The 25,616-nt window shown below is 29.6% G+C and overlaps 2 protein-coding genes across 5 annotated transcripts; one reads left to right on the top strand and one right to left on the bottom strand.

The window, feature by feature from the left end:
- Positions 1-3,735: 3,735 nt before the first annotated feature.
- LOC111634271 (venom metalloproteinase 3-like) lies at positions 3,736-21,591 on the top strand. 4 transcript variants are annotated; one of them, XM_023379002.1, is made up of 15 exons: positions 3,736-3,785; positions 10,352-10,576; positions 11,992-12,055; positions 13,454-13,665; positions 13,751-13,846; positions 14,318-14,531; positions 14,608-14,789; positions 14,878-14,949; positions 15,043-15,250; positions 19,060-19,186; positions 19,269-19,433; positions 20,113-20,239; positions 20,332-20,436; positions 20,742-20,931; positions 21,015-21,591. In XM_023379002.1, exons 2-15 carry the CDS (start codon positions 10,508-10,510, stop codon positions 21,158-21,160), a joined length of 1,977 nt encoding a protein of 658 aa, XP_023234770.1. In that variant the 5' UTR covers positions 3,736-3,785; positions 10,352-10,507; the 3' UTR covers positions 21,161-21,591. The 4 variants fall into 4 exon arrangements, with proteins under 4 accessions (XP_023234770.1, XP_023234771.1, XP_023234772.1 ...); XM_023379003.1 differs by lacking the exon at positions 3,736-3,785 and adding an exon at positions 7,412-7,460; XM_023379004.1 differs by lacking the exon at positions 3,736-3,785 and adding an exon at positions 10,200-10,234.
- A 617-nt stretch (positions 21,592-22,208) lies between these two features.
- On the bottom strand, positions 22,209-24,936 carry LOC111634262 (solute carrier family 10 member 6-like). Its single transcript, XM_023378995.1, has 5 exons — positions 24,733-24,936; positions 24,455-24,660; positions 22,987-23,188; positions 22,629-22,889; positions 22,209-22,559 (listed from the first exon to the last, which is right to left on the bottom strand). The coding sequence occupies exons 1-5, from the start codon at positions 24,934-24,936 to the stop codon at positions 22,449-22,451; spliced, it is 984 nt and encodes a 327-aa protein (XP_023234763.1). The 3' UTR covers positions 22,209-22,448.
- Between the last annotated feature and the right edge of the window lie 680 nt (positions 24,937-25,616).

Genomic DNA, 25,616 nt, shown 5'->3' with positions numbered 1-25,616 from the left:
ATATTTTTTAAAAATTAAACTAAACGATAAATAAATAGGCTAATAAACTTAATTTATAATAAATATTTTTGAGGCCTCTTAATTGTGAATTCCACACTTAGTGGACCTTTTACAGTTAGGCCAGGAAAAACGCATTAAATTCATTGTTGCTGAGCAGACCCAGTGATAGGGCCTACTTAAGAAATTATTAACAGTTTTAATTATATAAAAGGCATTAACTTTACTACTTAAATTGTGTAATTCGAAAAATATAAAGCATTATATTGATGGTAGAAAGTATAATTACTTGGCATGGAAATGCAATTTTGAATTATTTATAGTTTCGTTAAACGATGCTATTATTGCCGCCATCTTAAAATTAGTAACGATATTTGATATCAGTTAAATATCTAAACGAAAAGCAGACAATGGCGCTTTCTACAATGAAATCGATCAATCAAAATATTAGCTAATTTAAAAAAAAAATTGATATCTCGAAAATTTCGATTCATTCAACCGTATTCAACAATGGTTCGATATGAATAATTCAAAAGGGATACACATAGAAATGTCAACGTCGAACCTTTTACATCATCCTTTACATCACCCTTTCTTAGAATCATAAAGACAATGATATAATAAATATAAACGTGAAGAAAAGGTGAATCGTTGAGGTGAACTCTGGGCCGGATTTACGCATAGTTTAGTCGGATTCACACTAAGACTTAGGGCCTCTTACGCTAGGGGATCTCACGTATTCAAGATTATTATTATTTTCTAGAGGGAAGGCCTCTTATTTATTATAGCTTAGGGCTCGGGCTGTGACGATAGATGTAAGAACTGCCTCAAGCCCCGAAATTATTCGAAACGGTCCTGCTTAGGGCCAGAGAGTGCTGAATGAACACGTGCAAGAGATGGTACCTAAGGGCAGAGCCGGTTTCGCGTCTGTGATGACCTGTTCATTCGTACAGGGCCTTGCCCTTAGAGGGGCTTAGATGGGCACCGTGCTGGGTTAATGCTCGGTCTTCGGCATCTCGAAAAGGCCCTCCTCATTTATATTTTTCATTGAGGCCTCGCAAAATACGAAGCCAGTTCTGCCTAAGGGTACCATTTCTTGCACGTGCGTCAATGATAAATGTATAAGAATTGCTTAATTTCTTACATAACCATCAACGATGATTTCGATGAAATTATGAAAGAATGGTATTGTATATTGATTAATAAGAATAATGTTATAGAAGAATGGTGTTGCATGTTGATAAAGGGTATCCTTTATCAACATGCAATACCATTCTTTAAACTTAAGCACATCTCATTTACATATTTGATATGAAGAAAGTTATTACAAAATGATAATTTTTCACGAAAAGACAAGCAAATGAATTAATGAAAGTGATGAATGCCAATGCTGTACAATACTAGAATGTTAAGATAGTTGTATGGTAGGCGTTACTGCGGTTGCTGAATCAAATTCTGACGTTAAATTATGATTCAATGTGTATAAATAACCATAAAGAGAATTAATTTAATTATCATGTCTATCAACAAACATTAATGAAGTTACGTAACGAGGAAGCATTATCGGGCGTGTTCTGTATATTTTAAAAATTAGAAAACAACTGGAAACATCACTCAAAATTTGTTTAAACATTTATATACATGACATACTCGTATTCTGTACAACGTGAATTCTGATCCATATAATGAAGATCCACTCATTGAAAAGTCTAGTTTTAAGACATTACAATGGGCTTTTCTTCACTGTTTCTTGTTATATTCTTGTTATCGCGTAAAAATTTGATTAATTAATACACATCGTCGATTAATTTGCTGTAACACTAGAAACAACTCTTACCTACGATCGAAAAATTATGAGAAGAGAAATACAACCTACACGATTACATCACAGGAGACTAAAAGGCAGTTACGTGTCAAGCTAAATCTGCAGGTAATCTTATCANATATTCTTGTTATCGCGTAAAAATTTGATTAATTAATACACATTTTAATATAAAATATGAAAAATTTAACATTTATTTTAATGTTAAACATGATTTTAACAACCAACATTAACGCCATTCGCTTAAATTTAATAAAATATGCCGAATGGTTTCCACCAATCCACAACATTTTTTCTACTTGTACCCATTGAAATTATCATAATTATATATGTAAATGTTGAAATATCATAAATTAAAAATTAGCTGTCAAGATTTAGATGTTGAACATGATCATCACGTTCAACTTTTACATCTTTAATTTAAATTTATTAAAATTACGCCAATGGATCTTCGCGAATCTACTACATTCTTATACTTGTGCCCATTGCAATTATCATAATTAAGAATCTAGACATGTATATATCATAGTTAAACATCTACATATGTAGGTGTTAATGTTCAACACGATTATTAAATTAAATTTAAACATTTTAAAATTTAATCCAGTAAAATCATATTCAAAGGTTCTTCACGAATACTCATGGTTGTGCCCATTGCAATTAGCATATATAAATACCTAATTAAAAAACTTTAATCACAATTAAATTTTTAATCTTTTAAGCTATGTATTTAATAAAAAACATTAAAGTGGTTTTTTTTGTTTAATTGTAATCTTTTGGGATGTTTGAAGACGTTGGTTAAGCGGCTCACGTTTAACGTTATTCAAGAATCCGCGATGAGTTGTCCATTATTCAAATTCAAAAATTAGAACCGTTTCTTTATCATTTATGTCAAGGCACTTTGAAAAACCGTAAAAAAAGCAAGGAAAATATCATTAAACAGAATTATAAAAGAATAAATGAACAGAGTTAAAAGATAAAAGATCATAACCAGTTCTGAATAATCGCTATAATTGTAGATATTTTTGAAAAAATCTCAAGTTTTACTTGCTGTAAACCTCTGAACAACGGCCACTGAAGGAAACGTAAAAAAGAGAAGAAAAAAGACCATTGTTCGGAGGTTATTTTGTATGCATTTCAAAAAGAAACGTTCCATAAAAATGACCATCATTTAGAGGTACCCGTTATTGGAGGTTCGACTGTATTTAAAATGCATGAGTTTGAGTATGCGGCTATAACTTTAATCAAAATTTCAGGCATGTGAGGATGTGTGTACGGGTTTCTGTACCTTAAAATATGAAGCCACAAATTTCAGGCTTATGAGGTCGAGTAAAACTATGAAACCACAGTTTCCATCTAAATTTAAGACTTATGAAGCTGAATGTTTGAGTAGTTTAATGAAGATATTAAATTTACGATTCAAATGACTATCTTTAATTATGAGGTTACAATTTCTGATACAAATTTCCGAGATATAAGGCTGTCGTGTGGATATTCTTAGGTATGAGTCTATAATTTTCTATACAAATTATAGTCCATGAAACCGAGGATACATGAGACTAAGTATGAGACTACTTTTAACTGAGTATGATCCAAAATTCAAGCTTCGTAAGCTTGAATTTTAGTTCATACTCAGTTAAAAGTGTTGTGTACTTGCAATTATAAGCATTGAATTTTTCTTTATTTTATTTTCATAAAAGAAAAAAAAAAGAAAAATAATTGAACAACGAAATAAAACGAAAAAATAATTATAAATTACACTAAATTTCTAATGTTTTGGTTAATTTTCTTATAAGTAACATCCCACCGATTTTTTGATGACGAATTTGCTGGCACTTTCAGTTTTTCCTCACGACAATCACGTGACCCCGCAAAGACGTATATAAGGTGAGCACTTCCAAGGGCGACTGTTTTGCACGTGTTCTCTACCGTCAGGTCATTACGAGCGAAGATCTCACCTGGCCAGGTAAGTTTTGTCATTTACTAGATCCTCCCATAAACAAAATAACTGTACGCCCGAATATTTTTATGTAGATCTATAAATATATATATATTTTTAATACACGCATTCTAGTGTTAAAGATAAAATTACACACACACACACAAAAAAAAAAAGAAAAAAAATACAAGAAAAATTTCGGCTCCTTTAAACAATTTAGGTTGATTCTAATCTGTGATAACGTCATTAAGTGATAACCTCTTCTGGTCGCATCTTTCTCACATCGATGTGGAATAGTCCCCATTCCATGCAAATGATGCTAGTGTTTAACCAGTCATCACTGGTTTTTAGTATCATATACTGTGGGAAAATGAAAGTGACCTACATAGTATGACATGGAAGAAGTCATCGGGTCACAGACCGATACAACAAGTTAATTTTTGGCGCCAAAATCAACTTGTAGTATCAGTAACCTCCGATAGCAAGTTCAAGGTTTCCCTTTCAAACACTTTTTTTTTAAATTTTTTTTTTAATGTACGTACGGGGCTAATCACGTGAATTGATTACCTCCATCCTGATTGGTTAGTACTTTTTTTTTTTTAATATTTAAACTGAATGAGGCAGAAGGAAATTGATTGATACGTTCTACGCTGATTGGACTATTAAGGAAAATTTCAAATTTCAAATTTTTATATGTATTTTATGTATTAATATATTATATATATATATATATATATGCTCCCATACCTCGCTTTACGGCCTAGATACGTTCCACGAAACTTGGCCGCAAAGCGAAAAGCCGTATAAGGAATCAATTATTCTAATACAAATTCATACAAATTCAATGGGATCGGTTCCAAATTTATTAAATATGTAACATGGTTTATCATTCAAAATGCATTTTATCTTTTTATTTCATTTAAATCAAAAATACATACATAAGAAGTACATACATTTGTACATAAAATAATAACAGACTCCAAAAACCAACAATAATCTATAAACAAAAATGAANTGGAAAAGTGTAATGGCCTCGTTCGTTCGTTTCATTCTTACCAGATGGCAGCACAATCGCACAATGTTGCCACACGCGATAAGAACGATTTTCCTGTATTTATTTTATTTTATTTTTAAATATTCGTAACTTTCTGTTACAAAAAAATCTGCTCTTTAAACAATTTTAAATATATATGAAATTTTTAAAAATATAATTCAGAAAATATCATAAAATACAGATACAACAGGAAATAAATATTTAAAATATTATTTAAATCAGTCATACTTGCGAACAATGGCTACTGATGAGACCATTAAAATGACCTTTATATGGAGGTTATTTTGTATATATATTTTTAATTTTTTATACTATAAATGCTTGTTTAATTTACCTAATACTGCCTAATTTATATCATTGCAAAGGGTTTGTTTGATTACATTGGGAAGACTTAACTTTCCAGATTGCAGAATTTTAACTGTAGAGCAAGAAAAAATAAAGATAGAAATTTGCAAAGTTTAAATATTAACACCGTCTATTAATGGTTTTGTATGCATAAAAGCTTTGAAATTTCCTGGTAAGAGCAGAGTTACATTATTGCTAAAAATTAGAAAAATATATTTAAAAGATGTAATCACAGCTGTATTTACTGAATTATTGAATATGTGATAAATAATGTCATTAAACATACTTTTTCCAACTTCACCAGCGAAAATATATGTTATTTTCATACAATTGAACTTAGTTTAATGCAGTTTGCAGATGAAATTACAGATATTGTGATAGAACAAAATTGTGAAGATCAGTCTTCAAAATTTTGATTGCACTCATAAAATGCAAAGAGAAAGTTGTAATTGTAAGAAATGATATTATTTAATGGGTTTGCGTGTTTAAATACTTTAAAATTTATTAGATATCAGAGAAATTGTGGAAAATATATCTGAATGCTCACTGATAAATTCCTGATATTACCCTAATACAAAAATGCATTTTATGACCACCTATAACGTGTTTCTTACAACTTTTAGAGTACAAATTCAAGATGCAAGTTTGTACAATTATTGTATAAATTTCTGTTAAAGTGACAGACATTAAAAAATCAAAATTACTTTAGTTAAATTTAATAACGTATGCCAAAAAAGCTCTTTAATATTCCATTATAATATACATTCATTTAAATTTTTCTTCAAGAAAGGGAAAAAATATTACGCTTAATGGCCATCAAGATATCATTAAAATAATTCAGGAAATGCATATAATTAATTGCATAAAAACATCCTCGAAAAGTTAATTATCGTAGTAAGGTGTTAAATGAAATGTCATTTGAAATTATAAAACACATTTTAATCATCAAGGACAAGTAGAAACAACCATTAAAATTCTTGTAAAAGACTTCTTTCATTCCATTCCTCCAATTAACATAATTTACAAATATTTAAAAAAGTTCTTTCTCCAACTTAAAATTTTTAACTCTTGCTGTACTGTGGACACTAAGAGAGCTTTTTCCCCATAGCCATCATGGGTTCGGTCAGGCCCACAATGTTACGTCAGGGACCGAACATAAATGAAACTGATCACCTCTATGAAGATTTTCTGGGGCCCGGATTCGATCGCAAGTCTGTCAGCTTGTAGGTTGACTGACGCCTTAATCAACTTGTCCTTCCTGCCATTCTGATTTTCCACTTAATAGGTCTACGTGAGTAGATTGAACTAAGCCCTGTACGTTACTTAGTGTCCGATTTAGGCATGAGCTAAATGGTTACAGTTTTAGGGCCTATGTTATTAGGCTATGCTTAGGCTTTACACTCATTGGAAGGGCCTGTTAGATAAGGCTAAAAACAGTAATTTTGTGCTTGTTCTCTCCATTCTGCCTGTTCTGATTGTGAGCCTGGTTGAACTCATAATGGGAGACGACTGAAATGATAATGGTACTAGACAATGTTTTAAATGGATCTGGGTAAGGATTCAGATCAGGAACCTCGGGAGCTTTTCGTGCACAGTCTATTTGAATGTACCAGGCCCCCGTCTTTCACCTGATAGGTCCCATTGTGGGCCTGGTCGAACCTATAATGGGTTCACAAAAAGGTGCATAGAAAGCAGAAAGATTTAAAAAATAAATAATAAAAATCCTTCAATTGTTAATAATGATTTAAAATATTAGCAATTATAATAGATTTTATTCAAATTATAATAATTTTAATAATGTCGTTTATCTAATGATTTACAGTAAAATTAAAACCAGTTTACTGAGGGAAAATTAGATCGATAAACTCGAAATTATTTTATTTCCTGTTAAAAATGTTTTAAAAAACATTTATTTTAAATTATTTGAAAACGAAGTTTTGACTCTCTGCCAATTCTTTTCGCGACGTCATCCAGTAAAGTGTCAAGTCCGGTTGTGTCGTCACCGGATGGGAATATTTAAATATTTTTTTTTAACGAGTTTTATTTATTTTATTATGAGAAAATTTTACGTGTTAAGCAACCAAAGAGATTTTTTTCTTCTTAAAATCAATTTTTTTTTTATATGCCAATATTTTATTATTCTAAACAATTACTTAAACAATAGAAGTGGTAATTATATTGCATAATAATGAATTAGTTTGAAAGAAATAATAATTATTCGAAAAAATAACTGTAATGATAGAAGCCGAGAATAAATATAACAATTTTAACGATAATTTTATACTTAAAATAGCATTTTATTGGTTAGTTTTTTTAAACTTTCAGTAGTTATGTAAGAAAAGATGTTAGAAGTATTATAAAATGGTGAATAAATACTTGGCATTTTAAAATATTTGAATCATTATTATTATTATTATTATTATAAAAAGAAGAAAAAAAGGAGATTTTTGGGTCAGATTCAAAAACAAATTTAAGTAAATTATGTTTAAATTCATGAATTTTATGCGCAATTTAAAAGTTTACAACAATTAAATGCATGCACGACTTGATTACTCTTTGCCAAATAATTTTGTTATCCTTGTTATTTTTATGGCTGAAATAAAAGTTATGCAGGTGTTGTTGATGTTATTGACGTCACTTAATACACGAAGTGTTTAATTAGAAGCGAAACAGCCTTTCAACTCCAGGTCAAAGGTGAAGGCAAAAGCGAAAAATTCCCCTATTTTCGCCAAATGGTGGTGTTGACAAACAGAAAGTAAAATCTTATCGCAATTCAATATCTACACGTATGATAATCAATGCAAACGTATAGACAAACAGCGGAAATTTCATGTTATTGTTTCGATCGCATGACTGATTCACTGGATGACACGATTTTTTAGCAATAATATACTATTAATGGGTTTTGTCTAAGAACCACGCCGAGACTATCCCTGAGTGACTCTATTCAATTCACTGTCCCCTTTTGTCCACTCTCACAAACGTTGTCACATCACTTTTCCATTTAAAAAGCAATGAAGTATACAGGTTTGGATATAATAGTACGAATTCTAACAAGGAAAAACAAGACAATTTTTAATGTTTGAATCAAAAATAAATCTTCGTATTGAATATCGGTTTCTAGTGAATAAAAACCAGAATTTCTTGTATAATTTATCATCTGTAATACTGTAGAATGGCATTTGGGAGAGATTAATTATTTCTTAAAATAGAATTTTAGAAAAATATTTAAATTTTTTCTTTATAAAATTTTTAAAATTCGTTTATAATATTTTACTATAATATATTTCTATGTATTTTTTATTTTTTATTAATAATAATAATAATGTGCATTTAGGAGAGCAATAACTGATCTAATTATGGTTATAACTGTATTTATATATAAGCTAAACAAACTAGTGTCAAGAGCCTCATGCCTGGAGTCTACAGCCTAGGGCCTCACGCTAGGAGGCTACAGCTTAAGGCCTCGAGCTACGAGGCTCATATCTTTGGGCTTACATTGATTAATTTATTATTATTTGGGGAAGGAGAAGTGCTTCTTTTATACTCTATAGCTTAAGGCCACAAGTCTAAATTCGGCTGTGATCATAGCATAATAAAAAAGCTTTTACGTTATAAATTGTAAAATAAAAAAAAAGTTTTAAAATTAATTTTTAATATTATTTATATTTTTATAGAAAATTTAAATAATGTACATTTATAAGTGCAATAACCCGTCTTATGCTTTTATTAATTATAAAATTAATTTTAATAAGATTTTAATAATTAATTAACGTTTTTCAGTTCTTGATTTAACAGAAAAAGTCGTTTAGTATTTAAAAACTTTCTATTATTTATTTATTTAAACAATGTACAATGAAGTTAACTTGTAAATGAGTTAAGTATATTTGTATCCACATTTAAAAGAATAATTTTTAGAGTAAATTAAGCAGAAACCGTTAATTTCAAATCTAGTTTAACCTGGTTTATAAATAACAATGTCCGAATTTTAAATTAAATTATTTTATTATTAGCATTTTCTAATTAATGGTCAATGAACAAAGAAAAGATTCAAATGAGAAAAACACTTCCAGGTTTTTTTTTATTGTTATTTTATTTCGATAATGAGCTTATCAAAAGAGGTAGGAAATATGATAAAATTGAATTTTTTAATTGTTTTACGCTCCAAAGCCTTCTTATCGGGAAATTTTTGTCCCGATTTAAAAAAATAAAAAGAAATATACCAGAAACAAAGAAGCGTATCGCTAGACATTTTATGTTTTGTATATTTAGTTAATAAGTGTAACTACCGCTTAATAAAAACCTCAACTTATTATTGTCCTATTTTTTGATGGGGAATTAAAAAAAATAAATAAATAAAAAATACGGAATTTCTTCCGATTGTGCTCTCAGGTGGCGCTACCAAGAACTGCTAAACATCGATTGACGCGCCCCCACTGCGATGTGTTTAATATAATATGTGGATTACAATTAGACTATAAAGGAATCGATTGATTTAAATTTGAGTAAATTAAAGAAGGAAATATTCTATAATTTGTTTGACTTTGATCGATAGTTCCACATAATCGATTATAATTCTATGCAATCGATAATTTCTTACATTTGATAGTAATCATAATCGATTATCATTCAATATAATTAATAATTGTATTTAAAAATCGATTAATCGATACTCTACGTAACGGGTAGTTCTATATGAATATGGTAAAAATGACTTGGATAGTTAATCTTTGAATTTTGTTTATGGAAGGTAATAAAAGTTTTTTTCGTAGTGAGAAAGCCGATAGAAACAGAAACATTGGTCAATTAAATCATGCGTTTCGTCTTTAAATGTAAGAAGGGAAAGCGAATGATCTTTACGTCAGTTATGGCGCGTCATGCCCTACTTGGTTGGGTGGACCAAAATCTTTCTCGATTGGCGAGGAAAGGAGGGGGTAGAAGTGGGTCATCTTCCCCTTCCTCCGAGTAGCGTGGTGCTACCTGGCAGTGGTAGACCAGTTGCTAACCCGCTACGGGGAAGCAACAAGCACAGGAGGAGATGGTGGACAGTTGGTTAGGTCGGCACCTTCCTTTACAGGTATAGACCCTACCAGCCTGTTAGGAATAATTTTGGATTAACGGAGTTTAATCTAAACATTATCTTATGGTAAGTTATATTAAAAAATAATTAAAGGTGTGTATTTATTTCCAACAGATATCGGGTATTTGTAGCGCCCTTTGGTTACGGGGCTATATTCCTATCAAACACGTATCGCAATCCTGAATCCTGATAAAAATTCGTCAGCCATATCGGCCGGCACGGATTCACGTTTCCGTCCGTCCTATCCTTTGCTGGCCCTTATATTGACCGATGTCCTTTGCTGTCATATTTTTTGGTCTTGCCACCTTGTGGATATGTGGCGAATCCAAATTTGAAAAGGTAAGTATTTTCTCATTATCCTCCAAATAAAAATATTTAATTTTACTTAAAGTAGTACGCCAGTAGGTCAAGTTCTTTAATAAAATAATAATTTTTAAAAAAATAACGAAATTTAATAACTGATAACTCGTAAAAAGTTTATCAATCTATGACCCCATCTCTATCATTTTTGCCTTTTCTATTTTCCTGTCAATGACCTTAGAAAATTAATACTCTTATTTATTGATATCAGGAGCATATATTGTTGAAGTATTTATTAATAAATTACTCTACAGCATCTGAAGAGTTAAATTATTAATAGAAATTGAAACAATGAATATCGTTTATAAGCGTGGTCAAACAATATTGTACGTCTGGCGAGTGAGTTGATTGCTCTGGTCTTGATTCTCCCATCAACCTAGTTACTTCTTCCTCTTGGTCGATAACCAGAAACCCGGTCTAATTATAAATAATTACTAGATATAACGTATGCATGCATTTAATATATACCTACATTTTCGGACATTTAATTGGTTAAATTTAGTGCTCCTATAGGATCGTTTGCGAGCTTTTTGAATCCCGTGCAGAAAATCAACACCTTGCACGGACGAACAAGTGGGTTAGTGAGGTCAATTTTCATACAAAGGGATGACGAATGTTTATGCTTTGGAGAAATGAGATTAGAGATAAATTTATCTGTATTTAGGAAATTAAATATATATATATATTTTTACGATTTATTTGGTTGACTTAATGAGTCATTACTATTGAGAAATTATTTTTTTTTATCCTTAAAATAAAAGCGAAATTAAAAATAATTAAATAATATAGAAAATTGTATATTTTCACCCTAGAATTATATATATATAACTACTAAAAGCCGCCGTAAAGCGAACCATCGTAGTTATGTAAACTTAGTGTCATAAATGGAGATTACGTCCTTAGTAATTTAGTTTTAATTATATATAATAAAATAAATATAACTAATAAAGAGTGCAATACTTTATCTTCAGCAGTTTATGCAGTCATAATAAAAAATTTACACCAGTCATAAGAGGGGGGGTTGTAAAACGAGAGGTCGTAAAGCGGGTTCTGCTATATTCCATATATTAAAAATTAAATATTTTAATAATATTCTTAATTATTATTATTAATATAAATTAGGAAATAAAAGCTTTAAAACGTATAACTGAATTATAAATATATTTTAAACGATTCTTCTAAAAAAAAAAGAAAAAAAATTGTTTATACAGGGTGGCCCAAAAGTCAGTTACTGTAAAGATTTTACTGTTTTATTCAGTACAAACTTGGCAAAAATCGCGGCGGTGAATTGACTTTTAGGCCATTCTATATTAATTAATGTTTTATTATTAATTTGTAGAATAAATTATAATAAATAACTTATTTAAATTTAAGTTAATTATGATTAATTTTAGTTTCACGAGAGATTAAGTCAAGAAGAACTTAGGAAGATCTTCCATGTAGATCTTCATAACAATGGTAAATATGGATATAGGATTATATATATTTATTATTATAAGATTTATAATATATTATATTGTTTTTACATTCAGCTTCCTTTATTAAATTGAATATATTTTAAACTGTGAAATATATGAAGTATACTTACTTAAGTTAGATCTAAATAGGCATATATAATTAAAAGTTTAATTCACTTAAGAGAATTTTATATATAATTTTATTATTGATTATCTCTAGATTGGAATTAAGTTTATTGATTGATTTATTTAAAATAAACATTTTTAGTTGAATGTCCGAAGAAGGGAAACTGGTAAGAGCGATAAATATCTATGCTAAGTAATACTTTGGGTGAATGATCAGTCAAAAATCAAGGACAATTGTTTAGTAGACGGTCGTTGTCATCGACTGTCACCTATTTCCCAATTCACTTATATGTTAAAAAACGCCTTTTTTTACACATTTAAACCATCGATAGGCCTACGTTCCATACGTAAACCCAAAAAGAACCAATCGATAAGAGATAAGGTTCCAAATTACAAAACGGTAGCAACATAGTACAATTATCAATATCTTAATATCATTAATTAACGGCGATAACGTTATAGATAACAATTAAAAGCATTAATATAGCCCTTAATAATATAAAATGTCGTTTAAAACAATTTGGGGCATAGCTATAACTTCATATGACCTCGTTTCAATTAGCCTACACCTATAGAGCCCCTTCACTTTTAAAGACACGTAAAATTTCCTGCGAATTCCTTTACTTAAACACAATTAAATTAATTGTAAATAAATTATAATAATAAGAAATAAAATTTTGGTGTCGTGGTTCGAGCTGTTGAGCCAGAACGTAAAAGGAGACCAGCAATTAATTTATAACCAAAAATAACTTTTCTTAGAAGAAGAAGATGAAAAAAAAAGGTCGGCCTATGTTTAATATCGCGTTTTTCTTCACCATTTAAACGCTTAGATAACGAACAACCAGTTAATTCTTTAGGCGAGAAGGTGGAATGTCCTTGGCAATGAAGGAAACTGTTGACCTGATTCTTAAGAGATTGAGGTAAATGGGATGCCAGATAAACATTCACTGTCTCGAAATGCTTTTCTATTCAGGCTAATAAACATGAGCCCAACCTCATCTTAAGTAAAAGTTTTAAACAATATTTTCCCTATTAAATCATGCGCCTAATAGCTTTAACATGCTCGAACCGTTCATGCATTTATGTATTAATTTTTTTTTTCTCTCGTTGAAATTTCACCTGAATTTTAATCAAATTTACGAACAATTCTCTAACTTTCTATTGCTTAATTTATGTAAATTGTGTTAATAATAAGAATGTAAAGTAGGATAATTTAATGCTGTACCGTTTTATTATTTTTTTTTATTGTAATTATTTTTTTCTTTTTTCCTAGTACCTGAATACGACGTTGTTCACGTACGATCTTTATCTAAACGTTCGATTCCTTCCGATGATACGAAACGGGTACACTTATCAGCTTTCGGGCAGAATTTCCATTTAAACTTGAAGAGAAATCATGAATTGGAAGATCGGTTAAAATCAATGAAACTGTTTGCGGCCGAAACTAAAGGAAATGAACTGCGATATAAAGAAATGGAACCGCAGGTAAAAATAGGGACATAATTTTTTTTTCTTTTTACTGTATTAGAGTTTTAAATTTATCCTCAGTTTCTTGACCTGTAATGAACAGGAACATGCGATTTCCGACATGGGCGTTAGTTATCATGATGAAAACCAGATGGCGGCACTACTCGTTAATCATGCGGAGGATGGAAGTCTACGATTGGTAAATTGCATTCCCATTCCATTTAATTATATTCATTAAAAATAAAATAGAATATAATTAGGGATTTTAGTAACAATTTCTTGTTTTAATGAAGATAAAATTATTATAAAAAAAATAGAAAAAAAATAAGTTAAAGGTTGATTTCACTCCAGTAAATTTAATGCGCTTCCTAAAAAAAAAAATATTTTTTAGTAATGGTACGATAGAAATAATATTAAAACAATGGTAATTACTTTCTATAGGAAACTGTCCCTATTTAGATGTAACACACGTGATGAAAAGTCGGAAAACTTCACGTGACCAGTGCAGAGTGTCTATAGGTGTATCCATTCTGNTAAAAAAAAAAAAAAAATTTAATTTTAGACACGGAAATAATTTTTGTAATCTTTTACACGCTAAATTACTTATTTATTAATATAATAAGGAAGAATCAGATTAATTAATTAATAGAATATTTTTTTATATAAACAGGAAGGAACAATTGGTAATCATCTTGTCATCAAACCAATTCCGAAACAATTAATTGTCGTTGAGGATAATTACGTTGATGATGAGATGTTTCTCGATGAAGACGGCAACACTTCAACAACTCACGACATGCAGCGCCATCTGCCGACGCTATCTTCAGTTAACCATGTCGTTTACAAAAGGAAACAAAATTTCCCCTTATCACATTCTGATTACAGTAATATTTTAATTTCTATCAGAATTAAATTTTAAAAAATATATATTATTGATGTCGTGATTATTATTATTTTCAGTGGAATTAGAAGCGGGTTATGCCAATAATTCGGACTGGACCATTAGGAGTAGAAGAACCAAAAGAAAAGCTCCTACCACAGTTTGGCCCGAAGTTTTAGTGGTTATTGATTATAATACTTTTCTGTTACACGGAAGCGATAGTAGGGCATTAAAACGTTATTTCGTTAGTTTCTGGAATGGGGTGAGCTAACTTTTTAGCATAATTTTTTTAAATGAAATTAACGACTTTTTCATGATTTTTTTCCAAAATTACTTTCTTATTTTGTCAGGTAGATTTACGATATAAAGTGTTAGCCAATCCAAAAGTCAAAATTAGTTTAGCTGGTATGGTTGTGGCAAAGGTAAGAAGAACTTATTTATTAATCGGTAATAAATAAATAAAAAATACATGTAAGCTAAAAGCATAATTTAATTAATAAAAAATATTTTCTTAGGATAAAGATGCTACACCATATTTAGAGAAGAATCGTCTTCGTCCTCCAAATTATGATGCTGTTGATGCAGCGGGTGCACTATCGGATATGGGAAAATATTTATACAGAGAGGATCGTTTACCAACTTTCGATTTGGCTGTTGTTATTACTAAATTAGACATGTGTAGGAGGCAGTTCAATGGAGGAAGATGTAGTCGAGGAACTGCTGGTAAGAACCTTTCTTTTCTTATGACACATTAATTATTCGTATATATATATAAAGGAGAATAATAAATATATATATATATTTATCATGTAAGTACATTACGTTAAGTAATTCTTACATTGGCCAAGTTAAAATAAACTTGATTTACTCGTTAGTCACCGAGGATCAAGTAAAGTTAAATAGCGTAGTCATAATACGATCTCACATACTTCGACTGCTTCTAAGTAACAGAACCAATGGTAAAATTTGTTTCAAATATGGGCATAATTTATAAGTATGTATTGTCACATTAATTCATTGTGTACGTTTCAATCATTAGGAATTTATATAGAAAAAACTTTAAAAAGTTTATTAAAGGATTGTTGTTATTTAAGCACGAACACTTTCCTTCAAAAATTCTTTATTGGAAGGAAAAGTATGTATCGTACAATTTAGAATTTATTTAATTATTATAAACAATATTTAAAACTCTCTTCCATGTCTTTGAAGTTAATAATGTTTTCGTTGTGTTTTATGCAATATAATTATATTAATTTATGGAAATCCTTAAAGGTATTTCCACGATGGGCTTTGGAAAGGGATTTATTTGTACATGCAAGGCGAAAAGAATATACAAAACACTGTACTAAATGAGTAATTTTATTTTATTTGATATTTACATGTCATTTTCTAAATAATCAATTTTTCATCGGTGAATTAGCGATTATATTTAACATAAATTCTGATGCATTAATCTCAAGGATTTACGTTTTATTAATATAGTTAAAACACAAGATTTCTTCACAGAAAGTGATCACTGGAGCAAAAAATAACCTAATATATCTTACAATTTTCGATATCAACAGAGATATCGAGCGTGCAGAAATGAATTACGAAGAAAATCTATTACAGATCATATCTCTAGTATAATTTATTCGAATATATCGTAAATTATCCTTTATACTGATGATTGTTGAATTCCTAAAAAAAAAACAAAAATTTTTCTATACTTTTATCTATAATAAAATTTTAGTTTCTTCCTCGTTTAAAGTCGTCACAGTCATTCACCTTGTAAACATTATTTATGATTTTTCAGATGATTTTTCATTGTAATTCACTCAGTCATGATTCATTTAACATCATTCCTTGCCGGAAAAAAAAATGAATTAAATATAAAAATTTCTATATTATTGAACCATGAAATTTATCTTTTATCTCCTTAACAATAGAATGAATTTCAAAAAAATAAAAAATAATGTAGTAAAAGGTGGGATTAACCTTTAAATAAATTTCAAATCCATACGATTTGCAAGAATTTCCTCATCAGACTTTCTCGTGAAAGCGAGAGAAAGCAATAAGGAAAGTGAGCATTTACCTGTTTATTTCACACGGTAAACAGTTCAAGTCAAAATGTCTTTATTTTATATCACATTATAAAGCAATTCGTGATATGATTATGAAACTAGTTTCACTTTAAAAACGGCATTTTCAAACCTGAATTTCGTGTTACTCTGGTCAGGCATACTTTTCACCTTACAATGGGGAGGAGGAGGATTGTTTTATTCTTCTTTTAATGTCTATGTTGCTCGAGTTATTCGTGTTTCAAAAGTTTCAATCAAAAAATATATGTATTTGGATCGATTTCCAAGTTTTCATTGTTATTGTATCGCTTGAAACATACCCAAAACAACGAAATATTTTAAAGTAAATTTCGTTTTCAAATACTTGGAATTTTGTATTGCATAAATGGAATGCCAAAAGGAAGCTGTTCTCAGGAGGACTTTCTATAGGAAACTGTCCCTATTTAGATGTAACACACGTGATGAAAAGTCGGAAAACTTCACGTGACCAGTGCAGAGTGTCTATAGGTGTATCCATTCTGCCAATAGTGGGCCATCATCCATTTTAAACTTTAGTAATTTGAAGTATCGGCTACTGACCAGACTAAAAAATTAGGGTTGACGACCGAGTCCATTCAAAAATTTTTGTGTATTGGACTTGGGTACATTGGGCTCCATTCCTCATCACTCAGATATCTTCATTGTGGTCTTGAGTGAACCCATGTAGGTTATGGGAAGAAAGGCCTTCTCAGTGCCACTAGGCGGAAAGAGTGAAAAAAGTACAAATGTAACCCATTAATTTAGTAAAATAATAAGAGAAAAAATTAATACATTTGAAAGAACTTCCTCGATTACATTAAGAAGATGAAAATCCTTATAAACGAATGTAATTAATTTCTTCAATACTTGAGCAACGTTCAGTTATTTAAGATGAAAATCTATTGTAATTAAATATTCAAATTAAATTACTCAATTAAAATATTGCATAGATTAATACCCCTGTAGTTAATCCAATCTAACACTTAATTTTATAAGACGTTAAATAATTAAATTTTCTTTCATAATTTTATATTATGTAATTAATTATCAGTGTGTACTTTTAAGAATGAATAATAGTAAAAATATGTTAAAGATAAATTAAATAAGACTTTTATTAAAGTTTAATAATCTTGAACTTGCGAAACTTCTCACTTTAGAATAACAAATCTGTACGTGACATTATATTTTCATCATTAAATTAATATATTATGTAATAGTACGTTGTATATAATAACTTAATTATCATATTAACGATATAATTAATCTCTCAGCCGCATCAATGTATTAATAATATAATCTCATTGACTATAAAATAATCCGAATATACACAGTGGATCAGTTAACCAAATTAGCTTTATTTTTAAATTCACTTTAGAAATATTAAAAATTATATAAGTTCTTACGTGTAAAAATACAATTTTTATATGCATCTATGTAAGGGTATGTAAGCTTACTTTATGTATTATTCTTCGGTTATCAATATATAAGAGAATGTTGTGCAAATATGCGTCAAAGGTTCACCATGCTCACCAGTGTCCGAGTGGATAAAACATTGGAATGGATTCACACCTGACTAATAGGCTAGTTACGTGGAGTTTTCCAGGTTTTATTCACGTATTTAATAGGTAAATAATGGCCAGTTTTCCGAGAAAGTCCTTTTGTGAGGTATCCTTAATTCCTTACTTGGCAGATCGTTGTTTTGTAAAACGAAAACTTATTTTAAATTAATAAAAAATAAATGTATTGTTTGTCAAATACTCCCTCTTACTATTACTATTGTTATCAGCATACGACAGTATGTTAAACTAAATTTAATATATAAACGTATTTGTAAGAATCAAAAAGTATGTAAAACTATGGAAATCAAACTCTCTTCTATATTTTTAAATTATTAATGAGCATGCATAACACAGTAAACTCTTCCTTTACGGTCTAATTGGTAGATGATAAGATAAATGGAATAAAGTAACTCAACAGAAGGGTGAACTGTCAAGGGTAGATGCCTCCCGGGAGGACTTTCTACCTCTATTTAGAATACTGTAACGCATATATTGTAAATATTGTACTGTACAGTAAATAAGCAGCTGATTACGCCTACAGTATTTTTAGTGCAAATACAGGATTGTGTATGAATTGTGTAAATTAATTTTTCTGTACCGATATAGGGAATTCTATCAGCAGTCTATTATTATCTTATAATAAAATAAATATAAATTATATACAATATTCTGTTTAATTTTATTTAATTCTTCCCAAACGGGAAGTGTTAAATTCCCTAAACCCGCGCCTTCTATAACTTGTATATTTTATTTTACTTAGAGTTTTTGATGATCGATTTGGGAGACAAGGAGTGAAAATTTAAAAATTCTGTTTTACTTTTATGTTTTAATGCATATAATAATTTTAATAGAATTTAATATTAAAATATAAATTACTTTCTATATACATACAAAGGGTTTGCTTACGTTGGAGGTGCGTGTGTAGTGAATAAAAGATTAGAGAAAGTCAATAGTGTTGCCATTATCGAAGACAGTGGGGGATTTAGTGGCATCATAGTTGCAGCACACGAAGTTGGCCATCTGTAAGTATTTATTAATAATCATTAATTATTATTATATTCGTTACGAACGTTTTAAAGTTTTACTATACATTACTTTTTACAGTTTGGGTTGTGTCCATGATGGTTCGCAACCTCCTAGTTATCTAGGAGGTCCGGGAGCAAGCAATTGTCCTTGGGAAGATGGTTTCATAATGAGTGATTTGAGACATACGGATAGAGGGTTTCAATGGTCAGCCTGTAGTATTCAACAATTTAAACATTTTTTACAGTAAGTAAAGTAATAATTCGTTTAATTACATGTTGTTTGTTCCATCAAGTCGTCGTCGACTCCTGGTGACTGCATGAACAAGTCTTTTCTTGTCCATGTAGTTTTCTTGGCAAGAGTTGAGGAAGTGGTTTGCCATTGCCTTCATCCTTCCTTATTAATTACATAAATAGACTTATATCCATACACAATAAGAAAAGAATCTTATAAAAGTACACGCAAATAACTAATGCAGTTGTTTCTGACATCAATATCAATTAGTTAGTGCCACTTGTTCTTAAACATTGAGAACTACTAAAGACTTAGAAATGGGATAAGATGATGTTTCATATTTTTCTTAGTTTTATGTAATTTATTATTTAAGAAAATAAAATTTTACCCATTTTTATGCGTATTTTAACTTATCTTTAAGTACGGTTTGATCAATGACGAAAGGAAACTAATCTATGTCTATTTATGAATTTAGATATTATTTTGTAAGTTAAGGATTTATAACAGAAGTAATACATGATAATATATTTATAATTGATAATTGTAGTTTAGATTCAATCTTCAGTAAAATTTTAAATAAAAGAAACAAGTTTGTCCTCAAGTAATTTACATAACCACAATCAAAATTCTTGATTATATTTTTAAAAAAAATTCATTTTAAATTTTAAATTGAACTCTTCCATATTTTCAGAGGTGAAACAGCAGTGTGCTTATATAATTATCCACACGATAACCAGATACTATCAAGAGTACTACCAGGAACAACAATGTCTTTAGATGATCAATGTCGTAAGGATAGAGGAACCACCGCTTGCTTTGTAAGTACAATCAAAAGATATTCTTTAATAACCTGATTTATTTACTATAATATTTCTTATGAATTACTTACATTATTAATTTGAACATTTAGAAAGATGCTCGAGTGTGCGCTCAGCTATTTTGTTACGACACTTCTTCGGGATTTTGTGTGTCGTTTAGGCCGGCAGCCGAGGGTTCTACGTGTGGTCATGGACAAGTAAGCAATATAAATTCTAATTAAATAGCTAACTAAAAGCAATAAAAATTTCTTTCAGGGAATTTTACGAGATTCCTCAGAGAAATATACTGATGATGTCATAATATTTTGGCTAAGACAGCAGCAGGAGCCTCGTGAACTTCCCTATAATACATGATATCGATATCATATTTGTAATAGATGTATCAAGAACATTATTATTATTTGATAAGAGAATTCATTAGAAGGATAAATACTTTCTATTATTATTAAATTGCATCACATACTTAAATTAAATACGAAAAAATAAATGATTTATATATTAGGTTTGTAGAGATGGTCGTTGCGTAGGAGAAACAGAAAATATTATACCTGACTATACTCATTACACACCAACTTATGCAGGGAGACATCCTAATTTTGTTTACAGACGAACGGACAGGAGAGGAACCACACCTTACATTTCAAGAACAACACGTGAAATTATCACTAGAACAACACCTTCGCAATCTCCATGTAAGAATCTTGTACATTGTGGTATCATTCTAATCAATAATTTTTTATATTTTAACTTATAAATTTATTTATTTTATTTACAGCATCGTGTGAAGACAATGCTCAACAGTTAGCGGGAGGGCTGACGTGTACGGAATTTCTACAAAGATACGGATTTCGTTATTGTAAACATCGTTACATGAAACAAAAGTGTTGCAAATCGCAATTGAAATTGTGTTCTCATAGTTAACGCATTGTTGACAATTGTTAGTAAAATACAAAAGGCCAAGGAACAATGTTTTTAAAGACGATCTTTCAAGTTTAAATCCAATTCCAAGTGTTCAAGAATTGGTGATTTAAAAAAAAAATGTTTTTATTCTTAAATTTTTTTAGACCGAAATATATTAAAACAAGAAAGAAAATCTCTATTTTTCTAGCATGTATTTTTTTTTCCGGTAATGTTCCTATTCCGTTATTTTCATTTAAATTTCTTCCAGTTCACATAAATATTGGGATCGACAAACTCTCAGAGCAATATGTGATACGTGAAGTGTATTATTTCATCTAGAAATTTTTACGATAAACGATGATTTATCAGGAAAATTTCAAATGATTTTCGGGAAATAAGGACTTTCCTTCCACATCCTGTTTACCTTGTTTCTATTCTTTACGGTGGTTTCATTGACAATAAACTATTTATAAATTTTTGTTTCTGACTGAAATTTTCCTTAATTTTCATAACAAATTCTGAATATAAGAAAATATTTCAAGTTTATTTTAAACTTTAAAATAAAGAGGTTGAGGCGCACGTTTTAAACGTGTAAACGTGTACGTGTGACGTTCGGCGCCGCTTTCCCGTAAGCCTAAAAGTTTGACAATGATGTTTGGATAGTCGGTGGAATCACGCTCGACATTCCAAACACCATCGTCAAACTTTTAGGCTTACGGGAAAGCGGCGCCGAACGTCACACGTACACGTTTACACGTTTAAAACGTGCGCCTCAACCTCTCTAATATTTTACTTTTTTCTTATAAATAAATAAATTAATTAATTATTAATTAAAATGGGCTAATTTCATTTTATTACTTGTTCGTATACATAATTTTTAATGAAATTGCAAATTATACTTGCAATATACAGAAATATTCGTGAATATTTGAAATATATATTGAAATTATTGAAAATTCTCTATAAAGTTCTCATATAAAGTACTCCCTGGAGGAACCTTTCTCATGGCAGATGATCCAAGTTTTGCATTGCCTTATTCCAACTAATCCAATCCAATTTTAAACGCGTAAGTAGTTGGAATTTTGAAGGGAAAGCTTAAAATTTCTTCGTAACAAACAATAAGACTTATAGAATAGTTTGTATACTTTAAATTTCCTGACGTTATTAAGCAGTAGTTTTTTCTCTTGATTCTGGTCTTGTATGTTCTGTTTTTCGAACGAAGATGAATGGTATCATTGGACTATATTTCCTAGAATATATTTTAAAAATTAACTTTATTTATCTTTTTTTCACTCTAATCTGATATCACTTACTGTTTGAAAGTCGGTACTATAATATGATAAAATAAACATAAGGCACCACATATAGCAACTTGAGACACTAGATAGAACCAAGGGACTAAAACAAGACTGATATTTTTCTGAAAAATTAAAATTTTTAATTAAAATTTCATATGTTATGTCAAAAATAATTTAGTTTTGAAACTTACTACTGTATCGAAAGACAATGAAATGACACTAATTGCCACTGGTACGTTTTGAATTCCACTTTCAATTGCGATAGTGGTGCAGATGGCACGGTTTCTTCTACACAAAAAACTTAAAAAATATCCCATTACAACACCAGTTAAGGGCATAAGAACTGTCGTAAGAATTAGTATGAAAGTAAGTTCATGAATTATCCGTTGAAACGAAATTAATTCTAATACAAATGATAGAAGAAAGATGCCTAAACCAAGAGCGCTACCCCACTGTAAGAGAAAAATTAAATGATAATTTATCTAATGATAACTCATTTATACTTAAAGATTACTTTACAAATCTTATTCTAAGAATTGCTTTATTTACTTTTGTGATGTAAACAGATGCACGTGGAAATTTCCATCGTATGATCATACCCACAAGAGCGGGAGAAGTTATCATCACTAATGACAATGCCATATTGCCAAAAGGTATAACTAACTGATTTGCTATCTGACCTGAGTATAACCAGACGTTCAAAGGCATCATTCCTAATGCTAAAACAGTAGATATTGTAGTCATGCTGACACTAAAAATTACAATTTTCACACATTAAAACTATATTTAACAATCCAAATACGAAATAAACATTAAAAATAAGTACTGTAGTAGTGGTTTGGGCCATACTGATCACAAAATTAATTTCAGATGTCGATTAAATTAAAATTGCAAATAAAAATTTGTTGAATGGAATTATTTCAGATCACAAATCTTAATTTCATTTTAACAATAAGGCTGTATTAATTATTAAATGTTTTTATAAATTTAAATTAAATTAATTTTATTTTAACAATAAATTGCTGGCCAAGTACAGTAGAGCGTCGTTTATCCGAATCAATTGGGGACTAGTGTTGTTCGGATAACTTATTTTACGGATAACCGATTATGTACGAAAAAATATATTAACCTATCCCGTGTTGAAAGTTTTCTCCGTTGCGTGTCGCTTCGCGTTGAATTTTCGTCGATGTTAAACCTAACGTAAACTTTTTAAAATAATAATCGTGGCTATTGTATCGTTAAAAATGATTTCTTTATGTTTTACAAACGAAATAAATACATTGAAAAATATAAAAACAAATAAAAATTATACTTTAGGCCGACTGGAATTCTTTCGGATAANTCATTAAAAATTATTATATTAATAATTAACTTACTGTAATATCAAAAGATAGTGAAATAATGCTAATTGCAACAGGTACGTTCTGTATTCCACTTTCAACCGCGATGGTTGTGCTTATTGAATTTGATCTTTTACAAAGAAAACCTATCAGATAACCCGCTATAATACCTGTGGTTGGCATTAGAATTGTAGTAATTATTAATTTTAATGGTATCTGATGAACGACGTGTCTAAAAGATATCAATTCTATTAAGAATGAAGTGATGAAGATTAAGAAACCTATTGCGCTACCCCACTGTAAGAGAAAAATTAAATATTAATTTATCTAATACTAACCCATTTATATTTAAAAAATGCTTTAAAAGTCTTATTCTAAGAAATGCATTAATTACTTTTGTGATGTAAACAGATGCACGTGGAAATTTCCATCTTATGATCATACCCACAAGAGCGGGAGAAGTTATCATCACTAATGACAATGCCATATTGCCAAAAGGTATAACTAAGTGACTCGCTTCTCTAGTTGCATATAACCAGACATTCAAAGGCATCATTCCTAATGCTAAAACAGTCGATATTGTAGTCATGCTGACACTAAAAATTACAGTTTTTACACATTAAAACTATATTTAACAATCGAAATACAAAATAAACATTAAAAATATATAAATTTACCTCAAAGATACATCACCATTTAAGTAATAAGTGAAAATATTTGATAGAATTCCACCAGGAGTACATGATATAATAAGTAATCCGGTTGCTACTTCCGCTTCCAGTTGAAAGATGTGTTTATAGGTATACCCTGATAAAGGCATAACTATAAATTGACAAAATATTCCAATCAATACTGCGATTGGTCTTCGTACATGGTTCCAAATCTATATAAATCAGTAAAGAAATTCATATTACAGACTATTGATAAACACAGCTAATAGAATTATTGTGCTTACCTGACCCCAACAAATGTCAGCACCCATTGACATCATTATTATTATGACTGTCAGGATAATTAAAATATCTTTAGCTAATTTAGGAACTTCTGGCCCATAACTGTGTTCATGATCATCAATTGTGAAGTTAGAGGAGGAATTTTCCACCAATAAAGGTGATGTTATATTGAAAATAGTTTGAAAAATAGTTGTGTTATTTGTCATGTTGAATTTCAGAAACTAAACGATCTCTGAAATGAAAAATATGGTTAAATATTTTAAATAGTTTTAATTTAATATTTATAATTTGAAGATTAATTTTTGAATTAATGAATGCAAAAATAAAGAATTCTAAAGTGTAATATCGAACGAAATGGGTTAAACTAATACTATTTTACATAGAAAATCGTTACGTACACATTTATTTTCCATTTAGGTTGGTTACGGTTTTGCAGAAGTCCGTTTTAAACAGGTTTTTGTATATATATGTTTAATATTTAAATAGTAAATATTAAAGAAACATTGTATAACTTTGTATTGAATTTTATTCTTTATTAAATTGTAGAATTACTGTACAATTACAATAATGTTACGAAAGTATGAAGTTAATTAAAATAAATAAATCTGAAATTATAAAACTGCCTTCTTACTATTTTATAATTATAATTCTCCTCTAACTAATTACAAAATTGTGAAATAGTTTTATAATTAGCTCCCAGCTACTTTATATCATACCTTAATTTGTCATTAACCTATCTGCGGGGGATTTTCGCTAGCCCTTGATTGGATGTGTGCTCATGTTTAGGTTAACGTTGTTTGCTGTTTTATTTAGCGGAATTTTGATATGTTCTATTAAATCGGGTCATTTTTATATCGTTGTTAACCTCACCGACATATAACCATTC

Source organism: Centruroides sculpturatus, unplaced genomic scaffold, assembly GCF_000671375.1.
Source record: "Centruroides sculpturatus isolate CEXI.00-Female unplaced genomic scaffold, Cexi_2.0 scaffold897, whole genome shotgun sequence".
Lineage (NCBI taxonomy): Eukaryota > Metazoa > Arthropoda > Arachnida > Scorpiones > Buthidae > Centruroides > Centruroides sculpturatus.
This window is presented reverse-complemented; position numbering and strand designations above follow the sequence as displayed.

Bases quoted from the DNA above. Each gene is read 5' to 3' on its own strand.
- LOC111634271 (XM_023379002.1), top strand. From the start codon at position 10,508: ATGTCCTTTGCTGTCATATTTTTTGGTCTTGCCACCTTGTGGATATGT. The intron at 20,240-20,331 runs GTAAGTACAATC...TTGAACATTTAG, and splicing joins GAGGAACCACCGCTTGCTTT to AAAGATGCTCGAGTGTGCGC. The intron at 20,932-21,014 runs GTAAGAATCTTG...TTTTATTTACAG, and splicing joins AACACCTTCGCAATCTCCAT to CATCGTGTGAAGACAATGCT.
- LOC111634262 (XM_023378995.1), bottom strand. From the start codon at position 24,936: ATGACAAATAACACAACTATTTTTCAAACTATTTTCAATATAACATCA. The intron at 24,661-24,732 runs GTAAGCACAATA...TGATTTATATAG, and splicing joins CTGACATTTGTTGGGGTCAG to ATTTGGAACCATGTACGAAG. The intron at 23,189-24,454 runs GTAAATTTATAT...TGTAATTTTTAG, and splicing joins AATGGTGATGTATCTTTGAG to TGTCAGCATGACTACAATAT.